This window comes from Microtus pennsylvanicus, chromosome 16 (genome assembly GCF_037038515.1).
Source record: "Microtus pennsylvanicus isolate mMicPen1 chromosome 16, mMicPen1.hap1, whole genome shotgun sequence".
Classification (NCBI taxonomy): domain Eukaryota; kingdom Metazoa; phylum Chordata; class Mammalia; order Rodentia; family Cricetidae; genus Microtus; species Microtus pennsylvanicus.
The window spans coordinates 33,331,623-33,351,961 of NC_134594.1; the positions used below are offsets into that span (position 1 = coordinate 33,331,623).

The 20,339-nt window shown below is 41.4% G+C and overlaps 1 protein-coding gene across 3 annotated transcripts in view; it reads left to right on the forward strand.

Moving 5' to 3' along the window:
* Nucleotides 1-20,339, forward strand: part of Mme (membrane metalloendopeptidase) — a 78,974-nt gene that overhangs the window by 15,992 nt on the left and 42,643 nt on the right. For all 3 annotated transcript variants that reach the window (XM_075950381.1, XM_075950383.1, XM_075950382.1), the window contains exons 4-8: nucleotides 13,977-14,138; nucleotides 15,021-15,101; nucleotides 15,200-15,295; nucleotides 15,397-15,515; nucleotides 16,873-16,938. In XM_075950381.1, coding sequence (XP_075806496.1) covers nucleotides 13,977-14,138; nucleotides 15,021-15,101; nucleotides 15,200-15,295; nucleotides 15,397-15,515; nucleotides 16,873-16,938 — 524 coding nt within the window. The remainder of the gene's footprint in view (nucleotides 1-13,976; nucleotides 14,139-15,020; nucleotides 15,102-15,199; nucleotides 15,296-15,396; nucleotides 15,516-16,872; nucleotides 16,939-20,339) is intronic.

The window sequence follows — 20,339 nt, forward strand, 5'->3', positions numbered from 1 at the left end:
TTTGTCAGACAGACGTTTTCTTGATACCATGTAAATCCCATCTGTAGCTTCTTGGAATTCTTTCTTGAGCTACTAAAGTTCTTTCTAGAAAGCCATTGCCTGTGCCTTATTATAGTGTTTTCCCCTAACACCTTGAGAGTTGCAAAAAGGAAGAGAAAGGTGCAGGACAGAGGAGATTATATCCCTAGGTTGCTTTCATTCCCTAGGTCCCATGTGCCGCTGTCAGCAAAGCCTGCACTTGGGTGTCTTGGTCCCTGGCACCTCTAAGCACTTGCTGTCGTTTGTCCACTTTCCAAGGAGATGGTGAGTGTCACTCCTCAGACCAGATTCTCACTGTGTAGAACATCACACAGTTCTCACTGAAAAAACTGCCCTCTGGTTAGAGCAAAAGGAATTCTTACAGATTTCTCAAATTGCCCAAAACGTATACTCAGACTGATGATCAAGTCATTACTTACAAACATTTTCCCTGTTATGGGAGGCTGCTCGTTCATTCCCAGCTGCCCAGACTCGACATAACCACACAGAAACTGTAGTAATTAAATCACTGCTTGGCCTATTAGCTTATGCATATTTCTAGCTAACTCTTACATCTTAAATTAACCCATTTCTATTATTTTATATTTTACCATGAGACTTGTGGCCTACAGGCAAGCCTTTAGCTGATGGCTCGTGTCTTTTTCCTCTGGTAGCTACATGGCTTCTCCCTGACTCTACTGTCTTTCTCCCAGAATTCAGTTTAGTTTTCCTGCCTAGCTCTATTCGGTTTAGCCACTGGCTGAAACAGCTTCTTTATTCATTAACCAATAAAAGCAACACATGTACAAAAGGACTTCCCACATCATTTTCCCCAAGATCTGTTAAGTCCTTTGACTTAATTTTCTGGCATAATGAACTTATTTAGATTAAATTTGGATGCTTTTGGTACCTTTGCTATTCTGAAGCTAAATGAGCTCATTATTCCAAAAACACATGTATAGAGCAAGTAACAATTCTGTTAATTGAAATCCAAGTATCAAAATAGCAACAATATGTGTGACTGAGAGATTTATTTTAGTCATATTTCATTGACGCTAATAATGTAATATACACATAGTCGTGAACACAACTGTAAATTTCTGGAAACAGTGTAAATAATATTCCAGAACAAGGCTCTGATAATGTGCTGAAAAGAAATGACACAAGCTAAATCTTGAAAGCCAGTTTAATAAATTTATCCATTTTCAAAATAACTGTTGTCAAACTTGGAATACTACACACCAGCTAGGGTAATGACACAAAGACATCGAAGAGAAATGGAAAGTTGACATTGTGGCAGTATTCCATCTGGGACCTAAGGGCAGGCTCAGCCTCCCTGTAGCCTGGTACTCACTGGGACCAGGGTCAGTGACTCCGTGGCTCCATGTCCAGTCAGCCCTATACTAGTTGATCTGCCTTTGACCTCTGCTCCCATCCTTGCTCCCAGCCTGGTCCCTTGAGGGCTTCACTCCCTCCTCATTTCCCAGTTCTGGCCAGTGAGTTTCTGCTGCTTCTCTGTCCTGAGCCACTGAGTCTACCCGCTCCTCACCGCATCTTTTCCAGGGTTAAGGAGCTGCTGGTCCTCACTTCTTCCGGCTGCTCTCTGCTCACTCCTAGGCCTGCTTTTTCCTGTTGCTCTCCGTGCAGAGCTTCCTCCACCACTGATCACTTCCAATCTGTCTAAAACAGTATTCCGTGTCACCGGATGGGTCTGATGCAATCTCTCTGAGCCCCATTTATATAAATGGCAAACATTTAACATGGAGAAGTGTTTCTTCATGGGGAGGAACAGTTTCTCTGTACTCCAGCACAGAAAGCCAAGGTCTTGCCAGTCCCTCAGCTAACTGCCAGTCCATCTACAAATTTTAAAATCTTGAAGAAGCCAGGCGATGGTGGCGCACGCCTTTAATTTCAGCACTCGGGAGGCAGAGGCAGGCGGATCTCTGTGAGTTCGAGACCAGCCTGGTCTACAGAGCGAGTTCCAGGACAGGCTCCAAAGCCACAGAGAAACCCTGTCTCGAAAAACCAAAAAAAAAAAAAGAAGAAGAAGAAGAAGAAGAAGAAGAAGAAGAAGAAGAAGAAGAAGAAGAAGAAGAAGAAGAAGAAGAAGAAGAAAAGAAGAATAAAATCTTGAAGAAGGGGAGGAATCAATTTTGCCTTATTTAATAAATAAAAATCTAATTATGTTTAAAAGTTTTCAGATAGTGTCTCTTCAACTAAATGAGCATGTAAAAGTCGTTTTCTATTTGACATTGCTTTATGCATGTGTGGATTTTAGTTTACAAACAAGTGGGGACCATTTGCTATAAGTTAATTGAGAACAAAAGATCTTTTTGGAGTATACACCATGGACTAGTTTTTATTGCACAGGGTTGTGGGACTCACACCTTTGCTCTAGGCGTTCTTACAATTATCAATGCTTTTACATTATTTGGGTCACCTTGAAATACATTTTGAGTTACTTCTTAGATATCATAAATACCATACCAGGCAAGACTTTCTTCAGTCCCAAAGTACCCTACATACTTCTCCCAGAGGTACCAGCTGTACAAACTGTGGTTTGTGTCTTACTAAAACAAATGTAAATTTCATGATTTTGACCTTATTCATCATCATGTTTCCAACAACTAACAAGATCCATACCATACAGTTAATAGAATATACAAATGTGTTCTCTGGTGCTTTAGCTTGACGTCCCAAGCCATTGGACTACACTGGTTGATTCTTCAGGACTCTGGTACACAAAGCCAGGCAGTGAAGAGGTGTTCTCGGTCTCCTATTGGCCTGTTTGTGGAAGTCGGGTTTCTTAGTTCTGCACTAGCTGTGAAGGCTCCAAGGTTTAGCCCATCAGTGGCCAATGCATCTCCTTTGCAAGTAGATGTCTTTCCTCCCTATTATTTCATATGCCTTGTTAATTCTCCCTCCTCAGCTAGACTTGGGTCAATGAAGAATCAATTTCCATGTATTCATGCGTGTCTCTATTCCCCAGTTTTCCAGTCGTGGGGAGAGTTCTCAGCTAACCTTCTACTTGGAGAAGACCTGCCAGTTTCTGGGATCAGGGTCTCAACCAGCCTAGGTTTCCCTCCTCAGCGCTAGGTTGCTCTGCCCATGATTCTCAAGGTTATTTCTGCTCTCTTTTAACTAAGCCCTGAGTTCTGATTTGGGCCACCCTATGTAGTTAAGCTGGCTGCTTTCAACAACCACAGTCCTCTTTCTCTGTCTGCCTCACTCACAAAATGCCAATTCCAGTTCCTCGTTCATATACATCAACCCTTGTTTCCGAGAGCACATTGAAAACATCTAGCCTTAGGTGTCATATAAAGTAGGGATTTTCATGTCACTTGAGTGCTGGCTCAATTAGAGAATTACAAAAAAACAAAAACAAAAACCTTCATAGCTAGATGACAGTGTATTAGAGGAATTCACTTCACAGGCAGTTTGAAGGAAATAGTCTTAATTAAGATGGAAGCGTGCTGTCCTCTGAGCTTGAAGATTGTGACTGTGTCCCCGCCAAGGTTCACTCAGTGCCAACTAGTATTGGGTCAATGGTGGCACTCAAAACTTTTGCTGAAATAAAGTGAAAAGTTTCAGAGTCTGTCCATTATTCCTGAGGAGGAAACCTTTTGGAGAAGGCAAATCATTTAGCATAATCCCCTGGGTTTTCTATAATAGAAAAAGTCTATTTACTTACTAAAAATATGATTGTGTGGAGCTAAACAGTCTTCTGTCACCGGAGTTCTTGGGCTATTAATAGATACGGCGGTTTAATAGCGCTCACTAGGGAAAAGCCCTTTTACCATTTGACAGCATTCCAGAAGCGTCCTGACCTGGCTTGACCTCTTTTTGTACCGCCCCCTAGCAAAAAACTGACGCAAGGGCACACCGCCTTGAGCTCCTCTCAGTCATTGCATGTCATGGAAGTCTGTTGGTCTTCCTTGACCAACACGTGATTCAAAATTACCTGTTTAAACACGAGGAACATCCGTGGGCCTAGGAGCTTGGGTAACACCCCACGTGTTACCAAGGCAACAGTGCAGCCTTTTCATGACCTTTCACGGCTTCAGCTCTTTAAAAAAAGGAACATTATTATTCATTATCGCTACAAGCAACAGCAAACTTGATAACTTATTTTAAGGGGTATATTGTTTAAATCACAGTATTGCCCTTAATAGTATTACCAGCTGTCTTTGAGCACTGAGAATGCCAATTCCACCTGAAGAAGAAAGAGCTGTTTTTAACCTCACCGGTGGCATTGGAGTTAACTGTTGCACCATTGCACCGGTTTCCTTTATTATCAGCACATGTTTTTGGTTGTGAATTTTGAAGGAATCTCTAGGGGGAAATCACTGCTATCCCTCACTTGGCTGCGAGCCCATTCATTGACATGGACTATGAGATAAGCCTGAAGAATCTCACTTATTTGGGGACAACCTACTATAGACTACACTTGCAGAATGGTTAAAATAAAAGATTCTGAAATCGAGGGCCAAGTGAGGCGAAGAGCTACATCTAATGACACGCATATTAGGAGAAATTAAGCTCGCTTGAGTGTCTAAGAAGACAGGGCTTGCTAGGTAGCATAGTTGGGATTTGCTTCCTCTCTTTCTGAGGCTTTTGAGATTCTTTCATGTTATCTGGACTTGGGGCAGAATGGTGGCATATGAAAAACATCAGGTTCAAGTTAGACTAACAATCCATCTAAATTCATCTTAGTAGCCCTCCTTGGGCATATAGTCCTTCTGTGCATGGCTACTTTAAATATCCAATATTTAATTGCAATTAATATTTAACATTAATATGCAATATCCACTATTTGAGTATCGACTGTGGGTCCTGGGTGTGTCTGGTCCACTTTCCCATTTACCAGTGGTGTGATCTGACCTACAACGAATTTATCCAGAATGTTTATAAGTCAAAATGACAGCAAGATATATATACCATAAAAATTTAAGTGAAAACAAACTTCAAAGTATTTACAAATGTGCTTAGCATGAAATTAAGTGCTTGGTGAATGTTGACTTCTGTTTCTATTATGTTGATTACATTTCAATGCCTTTAAAGTCCCTCTAATTTCTGTCTATAAGTCTGACGGTGAATGGAGCCCAGGTTTGCTATATATAAGCTCGTTCCTGTGTGCATGTTCATGTAAGCATGTTTATGTGTTCATATCGTAGTGATATGACCAGTCTTCGCTATCAACTTCACTGCGTTTAGTCATCAGGGAGGTTGAGGCGCACCTCTGGGTATATGTTGCCAGGCGTTTCCAGTGAGGAGAAACTAAAGTAGACTTGCCTAGAATGTGGACTGCTCCATCACATGGGATAGGCTCCTAGATAAAATAAAAAGGTGGAGAAAGAAGGAAGTCAGAATGCCCATCCCCTTCTCTTGGCTTCTGCTGCACCATGGTACACGCTGAGCATCTCCGCCATGCCTTCCACACTGGACTGAGCCCTCGAAAACAGAATCGAAACAAGTCCTATCCCTTCAGTAATTTCTGTCTGGTATTTTGGTCACAGCAATGAATAAGCATCCTATGCACTGGGTGTGAATTAGGCAGTGTGGGCAGAGTAGTTCTAACTTACGACCATTTATTTGATTTACTTTTTTTCTCTTTCCTTGAGGGTGATATAAAAGGATTAAGCATCCTTTGGAAATTATACTTTGAAGTTTGGTCTTTTCTCGGTTAGTGTAGTCTGAATGGCACAGTGAGTTCGCAGTCAGGCATATGATTGTGGTTCTGAGGTCTTAAGTTTGAGTGTTCCTCAGGTATGCTGTTGAGTAGGATGAGCGTATTTAATGTGTTTGCTACTTAATTATATTTTCCACCTCTGATGAGTTTATCAGGATGCACTCCCATTGTAAGTCGGGGAGCCTCTGTATGTGAAATATAGCTACAAACTAATTACTCTGCAAGCCAGGGCACCAAAAATAGACCTGTTTATTGAGAGCCCAGATGTACAGAGTTGTTCTGCTGTGTACAAAGGCTTTCCACGGATCTCCCATGGAGTTGGAAGAGTTGTGTAGCCAGAGTCGGTCTTTCTCGAGTCTTGTGCATCCCAGGCTGTCCTTGAACTTGCTGTGCAACTAATGATGAACTTGAACATCTAGTCCTCATGTTTTGCCTGTGTGTTCTGAGATTACGGGCCTGGAGCAACACACTGGTGCTGGGGATTGAACCCAGGACCTTGGGCATGGTTGGTAAGCACTATACCCACGAATCCACACCATCTCCAACCCCAGTGATGACTTTTCTCACTGCTGACTAATGAAGTCTTAGCTTTAGAGAGTGCTTGGCCTAGAAAGTAAGCATAGGAGAGTTTGAGTTAAGTGATAAAGAAGCAGCACACAGATTAATTTAGTCCACCACACCCCATCTTTCTTCAGTCAAGGCAACACAAGAGAGATTTGGGGGCAGGGATTTTCTTCATTAAAAGTGGAGTGGATTGTGAAGGAATCCAGAATGTTTGTAATAAAAGCTGCTTGGTTTTTATTAACAGTACAGTCGTTTTCTTTTCTGGAATGGTACCCTAGACTCTCGTTTGCATATTGCTGCCTTTGAAAGGTGATCACTTCACATTTCCCTGTGTTCCCTGTGTTCTTTCTAAGGGTTACAGCTATGCCTTTACATTAGTCGAGGGCCAATGACAGAGGGAGGAAGAAGAGGAATGGAGTTGCCAATGTCTTCGGAATGTTGTCAAAGGATATTTTTTTTTTAATTTGCTGAAGATGCCTGAGAGTAACATCAGGCTTAGTGTCTGTTAATATAGGCCATATTTATAACCAAAGGTCTAGTCATAAATGAGCGGCCTAAGGTCTTTACAGGAAGCATCTGCTGCTGGCTGTCCTCACATGTCTCTGACCTCGTTTGGATACTTTTATTCAGTTATTTATGATACTAAAGTCAAAATGTTGTTTGGAACCAGCTATCAGAAGGCTTAGAGCAATTAGGAAAGAACAGACTGAACATTTTTTTTTATTTATTTATTTATTTTTTTTGCTCCTGTGCATTTCCCTAAATCCGTCTTCAATACAGAACAGGAATAGTCAGTGAAAAAAATTGGGGTGCTATAAACAGATACCTGATCTGCTTAATCTAATTCACAATGACAGAAAGATTTTTATTTATTTATTTCATGTGCATTGGTGTTTGTTTATGCAAGTACCATACATGCTATGTCTGTGTGGGGGTGCTGAATCCGCTGGAATTAGAGTTAAAGACAGTTGTGAGCTGCCATATGGGTGTTGGGAATTGAACCAGGGTTCTCTGGAAGAGCAGCCTGTGCTCTTAACCGCTGAACCATCTCTCCAGCCATGACAGAATGTCTTTTAAATGTAATAATGACCATGACAGAATGTTTTTAAATGTAATAGTGATTGAGAAATAAGTGTTGGGGATTCTAATATTTGTTTGTTTTTGTTTCGCTCCTTTTGTTGATTTTCACAGATGTTTCCCAAATTATAAATAACCTCACTATTTGTGGACCCTGTGTTTGATAATTTGCCTTGGCACTAAAATTTACTTTCGACACCCAAATCAACAGCCCAGACTCTTTTGCAGAGTTTCCTGGACATGTGGAAAAGAAAATATCATTTGACTGTCCATTCACGTGTGTATTCACTGAGCCAAACAAATAGACTAAGCTAAGGTTAATTTGTGTGGGCTGTTAGTGCCATGTCAGAGGTCAATAGTATATAGTCAGTGAGGTCCTTAAACAGAAACACAGAGCAAGTTTAGTGGGTTGATGCATTGCCAGAGGCTTGGCTATTTCCTCAAAGTCCTATGATTCACCATACACAAATTTAATATTGGCTTTATACATCAGAAAGCCCATCAATAACAAGAATCACCCATATTTTCTTTGAAATTACCAAGAATTTATTCTTCATTCTTTTGGGAAGCATTGATGACCTGCTAAGTAGGAATCAGGTTTGAAAAATGAAGTCTATGAGGAAGTCCTGCAGTGCCGTGCACTGTGTTCATTTGCTGCTAGGGCACTGGACTGACCTCAGGCTTCCTCTGCCTCTCTGACACTTGCCTCGGGAGCATGTGACAAATGTGGGGGGTTGCTTTTAAAGTTAGTATACATACAAGACAGAAAACTGGCATCTAGGAAATGTTCTCACATAAACATTAAAATATGTATTCTTTGTAGTGCCCCAGATCCTATGTTTAATCGATGCACTATTGGTATTGTTGGACAGCAGGAATGAGGAGATCATGAGACATGGAACTATTGGCACCCATAGGTAGACTAGTGATTGCCCCCTGCTTTTGTATGATATTGGAGTTACAGCCCTGATCTTCACACATACTAGGCAAACACTTGGCCATTGAGCTATATCCCTGCTTGGAACTCAGAACGAGGAGAGATAATGGAGGGCAGGAAAAAGGCATTTTCTTGCTGTACCTTTTGAACACCCAGACAAAAATGTATCATTGGTAGGGTCTGGTCAGGAGGGGGGGGTGGAGACTTAAGTCGGTGGAGTAAGTGTGGGAGGCCGGTGGAAGAGGATTTGGGCATGAGACCGGGGTGAGGTTCCTGGGAACTCAGCAGAAGTTACCGCTCAATGTGTGTTGCTGTATATGAATCGTTTTGCCCTTGCCTAGGAAATATCTGCGTTGAGAAATACAAGACATCTTTAGTTTCTGACATTCGATCTTCTGGCCCCTGTTTCTCTGTTTCTTGCTTATTTTATCTGCTGCATATTAGAGCTAGCAAAGAAACCTTAAAATTCTGGATTCATGCCCAAAATTGATGCAATTGATGGAGAACAGATCCTACACATAAGTGTTTCAAAGTCTTTTTGTCAGGCTTGGAAAGTACTGCTCCCCAAACTCTCTCCTGAGATTTTGGGGTCTCCTTAATCCAGTGTGCTTTAAATATTGGTCAGACATTTCTCTGCTCCAGTGTGTCCCATCGGCCCACATCCCATTTCTGCTTGCCCCCGAGCTGCTTCCATTAAATGCTTCCTCCATCCCCCTGCCCCAGTCCCTGATGCTCTGCCCTGCCTTTCTCCTCCAAGGAGGGAATCTGCGCCTGCAGAGCAGCATGGAAAGCGAAGAGGAGGGCAGAACAAGGACGAACGAAAACATAGATGGGATGCAGTAGAAGAGAAGCACATGGGCGGGGGGTGGCTCTGCTAGTCACGTGACCCTTCCTTCTGGGCCATCCCATGCTGAAAACCTGTCTACAGAACTCATGTACACCAAGAAACAAGTGCGATGCTTCTCACATCCACTAACTTCCACTCTCGTGAAAGCTACTTGATCATGTGCAACTCAACAGCAGCAGAGCTTTGGAATTCAAAGCAGGTCTCTCTGACTTAAAGACCGAAATGTTTCCCCAGCTTATGTTCCATCTCCCCGTCATCCCCACACAATACACCTCGGTAATGAATACGGTAATTAATGACTTCCCCAGATGCTAGCTGAGCTTGTTTTTAAATTCCCAGAGTCAAATAAGTTGGGGAATGTTATGAGAAGATTAGTTAGGGAAAAAAAAAATGGTGCACCATTTATCAGCCCGGAACATTCAGAACTGTCGTTCATAAGAAATAAGCTCATTATTAATGGAAGATTACTTTGCTTGTCTTTATGTGACTATTTTAAAAATTAACTTTCTTCTTTATAGCAAGGGTAATGAATGCATATTCATCTAATACAAATTGGGAAATAAAGATAAGCAAATAATACAAAGTTGAACACACACACACACTCCCTCCCCATGGCTATAATTATAATATGTACCTCAGCATCTATCCTTCTAGACTTTTTAGGCTTTTTTACATAGGGCGTTTTATGTTGTAGCATTTTTTTCTTTGCTTTACACCTGCTGAACAACATTCCATATCAATACATTTGCCTTTTTATGATTACTTGTTGCAATAAATAATCTTGTTTGACTTTAAAACACACTTGTTTATCCAGAAGTCAGAAACTGATGCTTAATGGATCATCTGAAGAGCATGGGGTTGGCTGTGTGCAGACATCCAGAAATTCAAAACACAGTCCAAAGTAGAGAGACAATTACAACCAGTTCACAGCCGTGTGTGTTTCCTGGGGTCCTTCTACCCACATGTCTACTGCTGACTTCAAAGAAAAGTCAGCACAGTGGAGGTCCAGAGGATAAGGTGCAAAATGAGAATCAGCCCATGATAAGGGATTAAAAGAGGGTTCATCAAAGACTCAGCTTTAAAGTGCTGGCCTGTGACTTGCCTTGGCCTATGGCCCCCAAATATTCATCAGAACAGAACTTTCTTTGAAGTGGTGGCAAGCACTGACACTCAGTGCGATCTCTGGTCAGTGGGATTTACCAAGAGGCACTGGAAGTAGCTAGGAAAACTGCTGATTCTGATTCTCTGCTCTCTGCTTGTCTCTGAATGCTGTTTCTCTGGGCTAGTACAGATGCTAGGATCTGGCAAGAAAAGCTGGCCTGAGAACGAATACTAATCCATTTCCTTTATGGTAGGGGAGTATGGGAAGCTCACATACACTCAAGGGACTGATTTTTATCCTCATGAGCACAGAATTTCAACCAGTACCGTTATTTCTATTCAAAGCATTTGATGGGGCGGGGTGTGTGTTATTCCAATAAGGTCCACCTACTATTCCCACTGTTCACTGTGCCAGCTCAGGGCTTCCTTATGACTTTACAGTAGACTGTGCAGTACGACAGTGTTCACATAAACCACCCGCTTACCTGGAGAGAGAATGAATGAATGAATGAATGGACTTGTTCCCCAAATGCCAGTGGCTTTTACAACATCTACCTTTAATTTTTCAAGCAGAAAAGCTCCAAAAAAATGTACAGAGTGTAGTTCTAGAAGGTCTTTAGTTAGTGTGTTCAGGCTCCACGTTTGTGGGATTTCACTTTACATGATAATCTTAATGGGGGGAGGAGTTGATTTCAGTTTTCTTCTGGTATCATATCTCTGTTTCCTTCAAAGTTCAAGGAAAATATTTTCTTTTCTTCCGTTTTTAGGTTTTCTTTCTCTTCTCTCTCTCTCTCTCTCTCTCTCTCTCTCTCTCTCTCTCTCCCTCACTCCCTCCCTTCTTCCCTCCCTTCCTTCCTTCCTTCTTTCTTGTTTTGTTTTGAGATAGTTTCTCTAGATAGCCCTGGCTGTCCTAGAACTTACTCTGTAGACCAGGCAGGTTTTAAACTCACAGAGTTCCACCTGCCTCTGCCTCTGGGGTGCTGGTAGGTTTTCTTATGTTGGCCTATTGTGCTAAGACTAGGATTCTTCCTGCCAGGTCTGGAGCAAGCAGGATTTGACCCTGTGAGACCTGAGGAATGAGTGCTGAAGTTTAGATTGGGGAGAAATCGAACTTGTTTCCATGTGATGAATAGGATATGAGCTGACATGGGCATTGTGGGGATGCTTTTTGGCAAGGTGGAGGATTTAAGCTGGGTTTTAAAAGTGTCTGTAGTTTCCTGGGGAGCAAAAAACGCAGAAGGTGGGGGCTGGGACAACCAGGTCAAAGCTCCAGAAGCAGAAAACTGAGCTGTTTCACAGCAGAAGCTGATTTGACCGGGGCAGGTGTCTCATGTGAGGAGGAAGTAAAGCCAGCAACTTCTTAGCTGCACCGGGTTAAAATATGCTGTGGAATCCCTGGGGTGCTTCTTATTTTACTTTTAATTTTGTTTTGTTTTTGTTTGTTTGGGTTTGATGTTTGTTTATTGTTTGTTTTAAGGAATGTAAAGGACTACATTGGAACTTTAGCTGGAAAGAACCTTCCTGAAATATTGTGAAACCATTAATCTGCTTGGAGAACATAGGGTAAACTAGGGTGGATGGGGCCTGGGGCCAAGGCTTGGGAAAGAGCATGGCCTGACATAAAATAAAGAGTTGGATTGGAACAGATAGAGTGGACTTTGGAGGCAGTAAAAGAGGAACTGAGCTGACTCAGGGGAGGAGAAGGGACTTAGATCAGACTTATAACTGCACCAATTAATAGATGGGCATACAACAAGATTAATACCTTCGGCAAATTGGGGAGGCGTATAGAGAAAGTATTCACAATGAAAAGTACAAAGGGGCTTCATCTGTACACCAAAGGCCGTGAACTCAGCGGGGTCTAGAGAGAGGCATCTTCCTTAGAGCTCAGAGTCACAAAATGTTAGTGAAGAAGTGGCACACGAATGGTAGGAATTGGAAAGACAAGAGAAGGAATCCAAGACGCATTGTGAGGAAGTCAGAAGCAAGGACTCAGGGCTAAGGAGCACGGGAGCATCTCAGAACCCACAGTGGGCCTGTCTCGTGGAAACAGAGATGAATAAAGAATATGAAAGTAGATAGGATCATGGGAAGAGGAAGCCTTCAAGACCAAGTCAAAGACTCTGTCATTTAACCTGGGAAATGGCACACCACTGACATTGTTGAGCAATGTTGTGGCCAGTGCTAAAGGATCTCTAGGGAGTTTAATCCGAAAGATAAGATGAATACGTAAAGGAAAGCTGGAGGGATGAACTGATCAACAGAAGATGAAGGTGTAGATGGGGGTTGATATTGAGAATGAAAAAAGAGGCATCGAAAACAAGCTAAGGAATTAAAATTAACAAAAGGGTGGAAGAAATACAAAGTCTTAACAAAGAACTCAATTTTGAGAGCCTGTACTAACAATGCGCTATATACCATAGCATGGAAGTTGAGAGATGACTGATTTGGGGTTAACTCTGAAGAGGTTTAAGACTTAGGCTTAAGGTGTTCGACAAGCAAACACATTCAAAAGGTCCTTAAAATTAGGGGCTTGAAACTCAGCTGCAAAACTTACCATACCAAGCTGGAAAAAAGAAACCCCACACAGTTCAGCAATTGTTTGAAGTTTTGAATTAATTAATTAATTAATTCAGAAAGTGAAGCGCTTTCAGAAGCTCACTTGAGCATATATACGCTGCTGATACCAATGAATTCTCAATTGCTCCTTTGTGTTCACCGTGAAACAGTTGAACTTCTCGTGAGAAAGAAACCCTGAATGATTGTAGGGAGTGGGTCTGCTCTCCTCCAAGTGGGTATGAGCTCTGTGCCTTATTCTAATCTTCAGAATGTAATAGTTCATATCTTACCAGTTACAGTTCCTAAAAGTACATGTAAATACTCAGGTTTGTGATTTTGCAATTTTCAAAGATGGAAGAGTGAACCTCAGAAAAATCTTGCCAACTTTCAACCAATTTTATGACAGATTCTCCATAAAAAATGCAAATTGGGCCTGAATTTTTATTGCAGAATTTTGCAAGTGGGATCTGAGAGATAGCTCAGTGGATAAAGGCTCCTGCCACCAAATGTGGCCATTTGAATTTGATCCCAGAACCCACACAGATGAAGGAGAGAACCAACTTCCACACGTTGTCCTCTGACTGTACATCCATGCTGCGGCACATGCGTACACACTCATAAAAAAATTAAAATAGAATAAAAATCAAAGAACTGTGATCAAGACAGAAAGACGAGTGTTAGGTTTCAGATCCTTATTGAGCCGCTAAAAATTCATTAGCAGTCGGTCCTGCATCCTCTGGAGTTTCAGAGATAATTTGAAAGACACAACACCCTTGTGTTTCAGACAGCAAGTAAAAGTTACCAGCTTGCAGAATGACACCATGTTAACTACGGGCTAAGATGGCAATAACAAAGTAGTCCTGTAATTCTTTCTCCTTGAAGTAGTAAACAGCAGGAAGTTCAGTTACCGAGAGCCAGGTGCAAGGACACAGAGAAGGGAAAGGTGAGGACTTAGGATGGAGGCCTTGAGTCACTCAGAGGCAAATGAAGATACTATGATAGTAAAGGGACAGGAGGCTACAGACATGTACTAGTCATGATGCCATCAGATGAACTATTCTATAAAGACAAGCAAGGAGCCTCTCTGTGCAGTGATGTGAAGAAGAAAGAGCCTTCCTTTCTCTGCCCAGCCTAGTTAAGCGACGCATCTTTCATTTCACCCGGTCCTTTCTCTGGTCTTGCAGCTGCTCGACTGATCCAGAACATGGACGCCTCCGCTGAGCCGTGTACAGACTTCTTCAAGTACGCCTGCGGAGGCTGGTTGAAACGCAACGTCATACCCGAGACCAGTTCCCGATACAGTAATTTTGACATTTTAAGAGATGAGCTAGAAGTCGTTTTGAAAGGTTAGTGTTGATTGTGTCTGAGAATTGAATTTTTTTCCTCTGACAGCCATTTTTTTATAAGACGTACTTGTCGGCCATGACAGGAAATATTGCAAAAGATTAGAGTTGATGTTTCCTCCAGGATTTGCAGACCTCCATCGCATCACTCTGAGGGTAGTAGACACCAAAACGGATGTGATGACATCTCTTAACGTTCTCTGCTTTAATTTTAGATACACGAGTTCTAAAACTCTTCAACCCTAGTGATGGTATCTTCGTGACATTTTATAGAAGGGAAATGTTTCATAGTTGCTACTGAACCATGTCCACTGACTCCCCGACTGCGTTAAGGTTACCGAAGATATTACCAGGCTTTGTCTACTCTGAAACATAGAGAATGTTTAAACACATCTCTACCATCTCCATCCACCTCATTATCTTCTTAGTAGCTTAGTAGGAAAAATGGGAGTTTTCTATGATTTAATATCTAAGCAGGGAGAACAATTCATTTGGATCATGCTTTGCACATTCACACAAAAATAATTATTTTTCTAATCATCAAGAGGATTAGTGACACTACGTACCAAATTGCTTGGTACTATTGTTTTGTTTTTATTTTACAATTCAAGAAAAGTAACTGGTACCTGAAGCTGAGAAACCACACACACACACACACACACACACACACACACTCACAGCCCTCTCAAAAAGACATACACATAACTTGCTAGAGGAGCAAACCCCACTTCTGTTCTATGAAGTATGGCTTGGTTTTTTGTCAGGATTTGGGAGTGGGGAGAGAGAAATCGTTTATTTTTTAATTAGACCTACGTTGAAAAAATTTTCATAGCAGCCAAAACTCAGCAATTCATTTGATGCTTTTTACTAAATGCCTGATTTCAGATGTCCTTGAAGAACCCAAAACAGAAGACATAGTAGCAGTTCAGAAGGCAAAAACCTTGTACAGGTCTTGTATGAACGAGTGTAAGTGTTCTTTACTTCAAATACGCCCAGATTGCTAACAAGCTATGAGCAGAATACGCATAACCCCACTCTGAACTGACTTTCCTTGTTCCTAAAAGCTGCTATTGATAACAGAGGCGGACAGCCTTTACTCAAACTGTTGCCAGATATATACGGGTGGCCAGTAGCGTCAGAAAACTGGGACCAGACTTACGGTAAGACAGGTTCCCTCTTTCTGAAATTAATAGTTTCCACATGACAGCCCTGCTCGTGAAACCCAGCTTCAGAAAACGTGCTTCGCCTTCTGTTCCTTTAGGTACTTCTTGGACTGCTGAGAAAGCTATTGCACAACTGAATTCTAAATATGGGAAAAAAGTCCTCATTAATTTTTTCGTTGGCACTGACGATAAGAATTCTACCCACCATATAATTCATGTAAGTGTGTGTGTGTCCGGCAGCCAAAGCTCTCTCTATGTTGTAATGACATTCCTATGCGCGTTGTTTTCATTGGTGTTTGAGGAATGCCAATTCTCCCTTTCACTGCATGAACTAGGGGGTAATAAATCCATGCCGTGGCTCTCAGCCCTGGGGCTCCATGTTCAAAGGGTCTTTAGTGATATGCTTTGGACACTCACCTCTCACACAGTTGTCTCTATTTTAGAGGGCTCCCTAGGGCCCTCTTATTATGAAAGTGACTCCCAGTTCCTTTGTACGTTTCATGCTTTGGTTTACATAAAGTAATGTAGGACTGGAAACCAAAAATTCTTCTTTGATTTAAAATAAAAAGCCCTGACGGGGATTTTGAACGCAGTTTTGGTTTCTCACTAAAGAACTACTCACTTTTCATCTCAGGTGAGGTTAAAAAAAAAAACATCCTTTTAAGGGCCTTCATGTGGAGATGCAGGGCAGTTCTTCCTACACATTCCTTGTGTGTATGTTTCCTTCAGATTGCGTTGGGCTCCTCAAACCAGCAGAGATTCCCACCTCCATCTGTCAGTAACTCTCATTTACCAATGCATCCATTCCGTCACACACCGCATAGGAAGCAGCCTTGCTAATCTGTCACTGTGGCCACCTGCCCTTCACGCCAGCGCCCAAGGTGAATCAGAAACACAAGAGTGGCAGAGCTTTCTCTCACATGCCCAGCTACTGTCCGCACCTGCTAAAATCCGTCTGAGCCCAGACCTCTGGGGACGTCTTAGAGGGCCGCTTCTCCCTGCCTCTTTGGTTGACAATCTCAAAATTTTCTGGCGAGACTGACGTTGGCAAATGGGTTGTAGAGTGATTGTAGCAGTTTTACACGCCTCTACTACCACACACTCAAGTAAGACACAGCTTACTTCTCCCAGTTAAAACGTACCCCAGTTAAGGGTGGTGCAGACAAATATGCTCCCCAAGGGACCATATTAGAATGTCCAGAAACTGGGAAGTCCTGTCATTGTGGAATCTGGTAGCTCCCTGGGCCAGGATCCTCATAGTCTTTGGTTTGCTTTTACTTTCTGCTCTGAATTTAAAATCATTCCTAGGATATTTTTAATTCAAGTTTTTTTTTTTGGTTTGTTTTTGTTTTTTAGTTTTCACTCACATATACACAATGAAATCCCTCGGATTGCGTTCCTGCCCATGCACTTACCACTTGCAAGGAGTGTAAAATCCTTTCCCTAGCTGTTTATTTACTCCATTTCTGACTCTTACACTTACAGACAGCAGGGAGAGTGGGCCTAGTTGTCGTTTATCCAAATGTTTTACTGGCTGAATAATTTGTTTTTCTTTGATGTATATTTTTTTATAGTTCGACCAGCCTCGACTTGGCCTCCCTTCCAGAGACTACTACGAGTGTACTGAAATATATAAAGAGGTAAATCAAAGCAGAGAGAGAAAGGAATCAGCCACAGACTGCAGAGCCATCTGTGCAAAGCTTTTATAGTGAAAAGAACGAGAGCCCAATTGAAAACTCCCTACATTCTCTGCTGGGGAAATACCAAAGCCGCACAGTGCTGGAGCTCCTTTGATAGAAGGAACGTGCCCCCTAGACCAATGGAAGTCAATAAGGAAGCTTGGAATTCCTCACGTGAATTTTGATTCTTAGTGTTTAAGTTACATGATAAATTTTTAAAATTCAGTTTTCAATGTTTCCATTCACGTCTAAAATGGATCATTTAAAGAAAAGCAAAAAGTGTTAGATTAACCATAGTCAGTAAGGACGAGGGATGGATTGGTACAGGGGAAGGTACCCTCCCAGGACCTTTCCAGAGAGCTAGGCAGCTAGGAGCCTCTACTCTCTTTCCCATAGCATCGAAGCAATGGACGTTACATCCCACACAGCTGTTAACCTGGATTGTGTTCTTACTAGCTCACAAGCTTTCCTGCCTTAGGCTATTGTGAACGTGTACTTTTTTACTGATGCAAGGAGCCCCAGTAGACAAAACCAGAAATGATGAGTGTGATTAGCTATCAGAAGGAAGATGTTTGTTCTTTAGGCCCTTTTCTCATAACTCTTTGGAAACACAGAAGAGAATTATGGTTGCTCTTCATGATTCTCAAGAGTCACATTGTCGTTGTATGACTGACCCCACTTCTTGGTTAAAATTATTCGCTAAATGTGGTTGTGTCTTGCATTCATCAAATAACATGGAGTAAGCTGTTTGAGTGGAGACACAACACTGAAATCAAGAAAGTCCATACAGGATAGTATCTAAGGTCATAATTAATAACAGATATGTAAATGGCTGTAGAATGTCTGAGTGATCTAGTTTCTGTGTGGGCTGCAGCTGTTGGCTTTAGGAAGGGTCCAACTATTTCCTGTTGCAGAATTAAAAGTGAGAGAAGAACGTCAGCTCATTTCTTATCAATTTCAGCCCAAGCTGTTGTATTTACAATTGTACTCTTATAAACTCTGTTTTTCCCAATCCTTAGTTTTTAATTTATAGTTTAACATTTCTGATATCAAAATAGACCTAATAGTCAAGGTGGTGAATTTCTTCCTTTTTCCCTCTGATAAGATTTTATGAAGATGATAGAATTTTTGCGAATTTCATCTGCAGTGGTAGTTCATAATGTCAGACGGGTGACAAACTAGCCGTTTGGGGTTTGCATCTGATACAGAGGCATTTTTACTTCAGCTGCAAGGCTTATTTTATTTTAAATTTTGAATTGTTGTCCATCCGTTACAGCATTGGGGCCTTCACCTGGTGGCACACGTTTCTGGCTGCGTCTGTAGAATTAGAAAGTCTAGGTTTGTGTTTTCCAAAGGTTGTGCATCCAGAGGTCTTCACCTGGTGGCACACGTTTCTGGCTGCGTCTGTAGAATTAGAAATTCTAGGTTTGTGTTTTCCAAAGGTTGTGCATCCAGAGGTCTTCCAGTCACTCCATGGCGATGGAGCATCATTTTCTGCACCTGCGTAGCCATCATCTAGATAACTCATTGATTGACACTGACTTGCTTTTCTCTTTAGGCAAGTAACTTGGTACTAGATTGGGTTTTGTCTGAGCTAAAGTGAAAAAGATACTCAAAATTATAATACTGAAGTAAAAGACGGTATTTCTTTTTTTAAAAAAAATTAAATTTCATTTTGCATTTCAACCCTTGGTTCTCCCTCCCATCCCTCCTCCACTCTTCCCAAAGGGTAAGGCCTCTCATGGGGAGTCAACAAAGCCAGGTCCCTCCCCTCCCCTCTGCATTAAAGCTGAGACCATAGTTCTATTTCCTTTTCCGATCTCAAAGCGAGCAGTCCAAGTGAAGTAGAACACATGGGACTCCCTGTGACCTCAGCGGCCTTTAATTTTATACTTCTAATATCAGCCTCCTCTGGAATTTACATTAGTCTGCCTGGTCGGAATTGGCTCATTGTGCCTTATGCATGTTTAAGGCCAAAGGGGAATAAAAAAGAAGGGAAGTGCTGGACAATTCTTCTCATTTTTTAACTAGTAGGTTTCTTTGGATCTGAGTAAGGATTTACTCTGTGGTACAGGCTGATGAGGCTGTTCTGTTGCTCCCACTAAGTAGAAAGGAGGTTAGCGAGTATCACATGAATTTACTCCTGTTTTTGATGCTATTGTGAATTGGATTATTTTTCATTTTTACGTCAAGTAATTCAATTTTTGTTTGCATAAGTGCTACTAATCTTTGTGCATATGTTTCATTTAGCTCTTCTCAGTTCTAACTCTATTTTTGGTGGCATCTTCAGCATTTTCTGCGTAGAGATCACGCCATTGGCAAACAGTTTATTCCACTGCTTCCTTTCCTATACAGACACCATTTATTTTTTGTGCTCGCCTTATGCTCTGTCTGGTACTTTTGGTACTATCTTGAACAGACATGCTTGTCAGGCTTCTCACCTTGGAGGGAAAGTGTTCAGCTTTTCACCAGTAAATCTCATGTTAGCCATGGACTTGTCCTTGTGGCCTTGACTATGCTAAAATATATCTCTTTTGAATTTAGGCTTTTGAAAGCTTTTTTTAAATGAATTATGTTGAGTCATACCATCATTAAGATGACCATGTGGTTTTGTATTTCATTTGGTTAACGTAGTGTGTAACATCTATTGTTTATTATTGAATGATACTTGCATATAATTTTATCTTAATCATAGACAAAAGTCTTTTTATATTCTTTCAAATGCTTATCATAAACTCATCAGCATTTTACTGAGGATTCTACTCTGGTCATCATCATGGATATTTGTCCACTGATATTTGTTTCTTTTATCATTGTTACTTTGCCTGACTTTGGGATCAGAGTTGGACTCATAAAATTGTTTGTAACTTTTCTACACTTTTCAGTTTTTGGAAGATTTGAAAAATGTTGATACTAGCTCTCCTTTAAATGTTTAGCAACGTATCAGTGAAGCTATCAAAAGTAACTTTCTTTTCTCAGCATCATTTTTTCTTGAGTATTCTAAAATTTCAGATAGAATAATAATATGGATAAGAAAATTTGGCTTTTATCAGATGGTTTTTTTGTTGCGGGAGGTCCTTCTCCTCCTCCAGCCTATAGCCGCTGAGATACCAGCCCATTGGTGCGTGGTCTCTCTCCCTTTAAAAAGCGGCTACTTCCCTTCTCGCTCTCTTCGCTTCCTGCTCCATTTCAGGCGACTAGACTCCTTCCTGATTGCGCAGAGGGCTGTTGTCTGGGATGGTTATCTGAAAGTTTTTTCCCCTTTAAATAAATATCACCCTATTAATCATAATTCCAAACTGGTGTGGCATTGTTTGCCACTTACGCCTTCAGTTTTTAGTCATTTTCTCTCTGGAATTGGA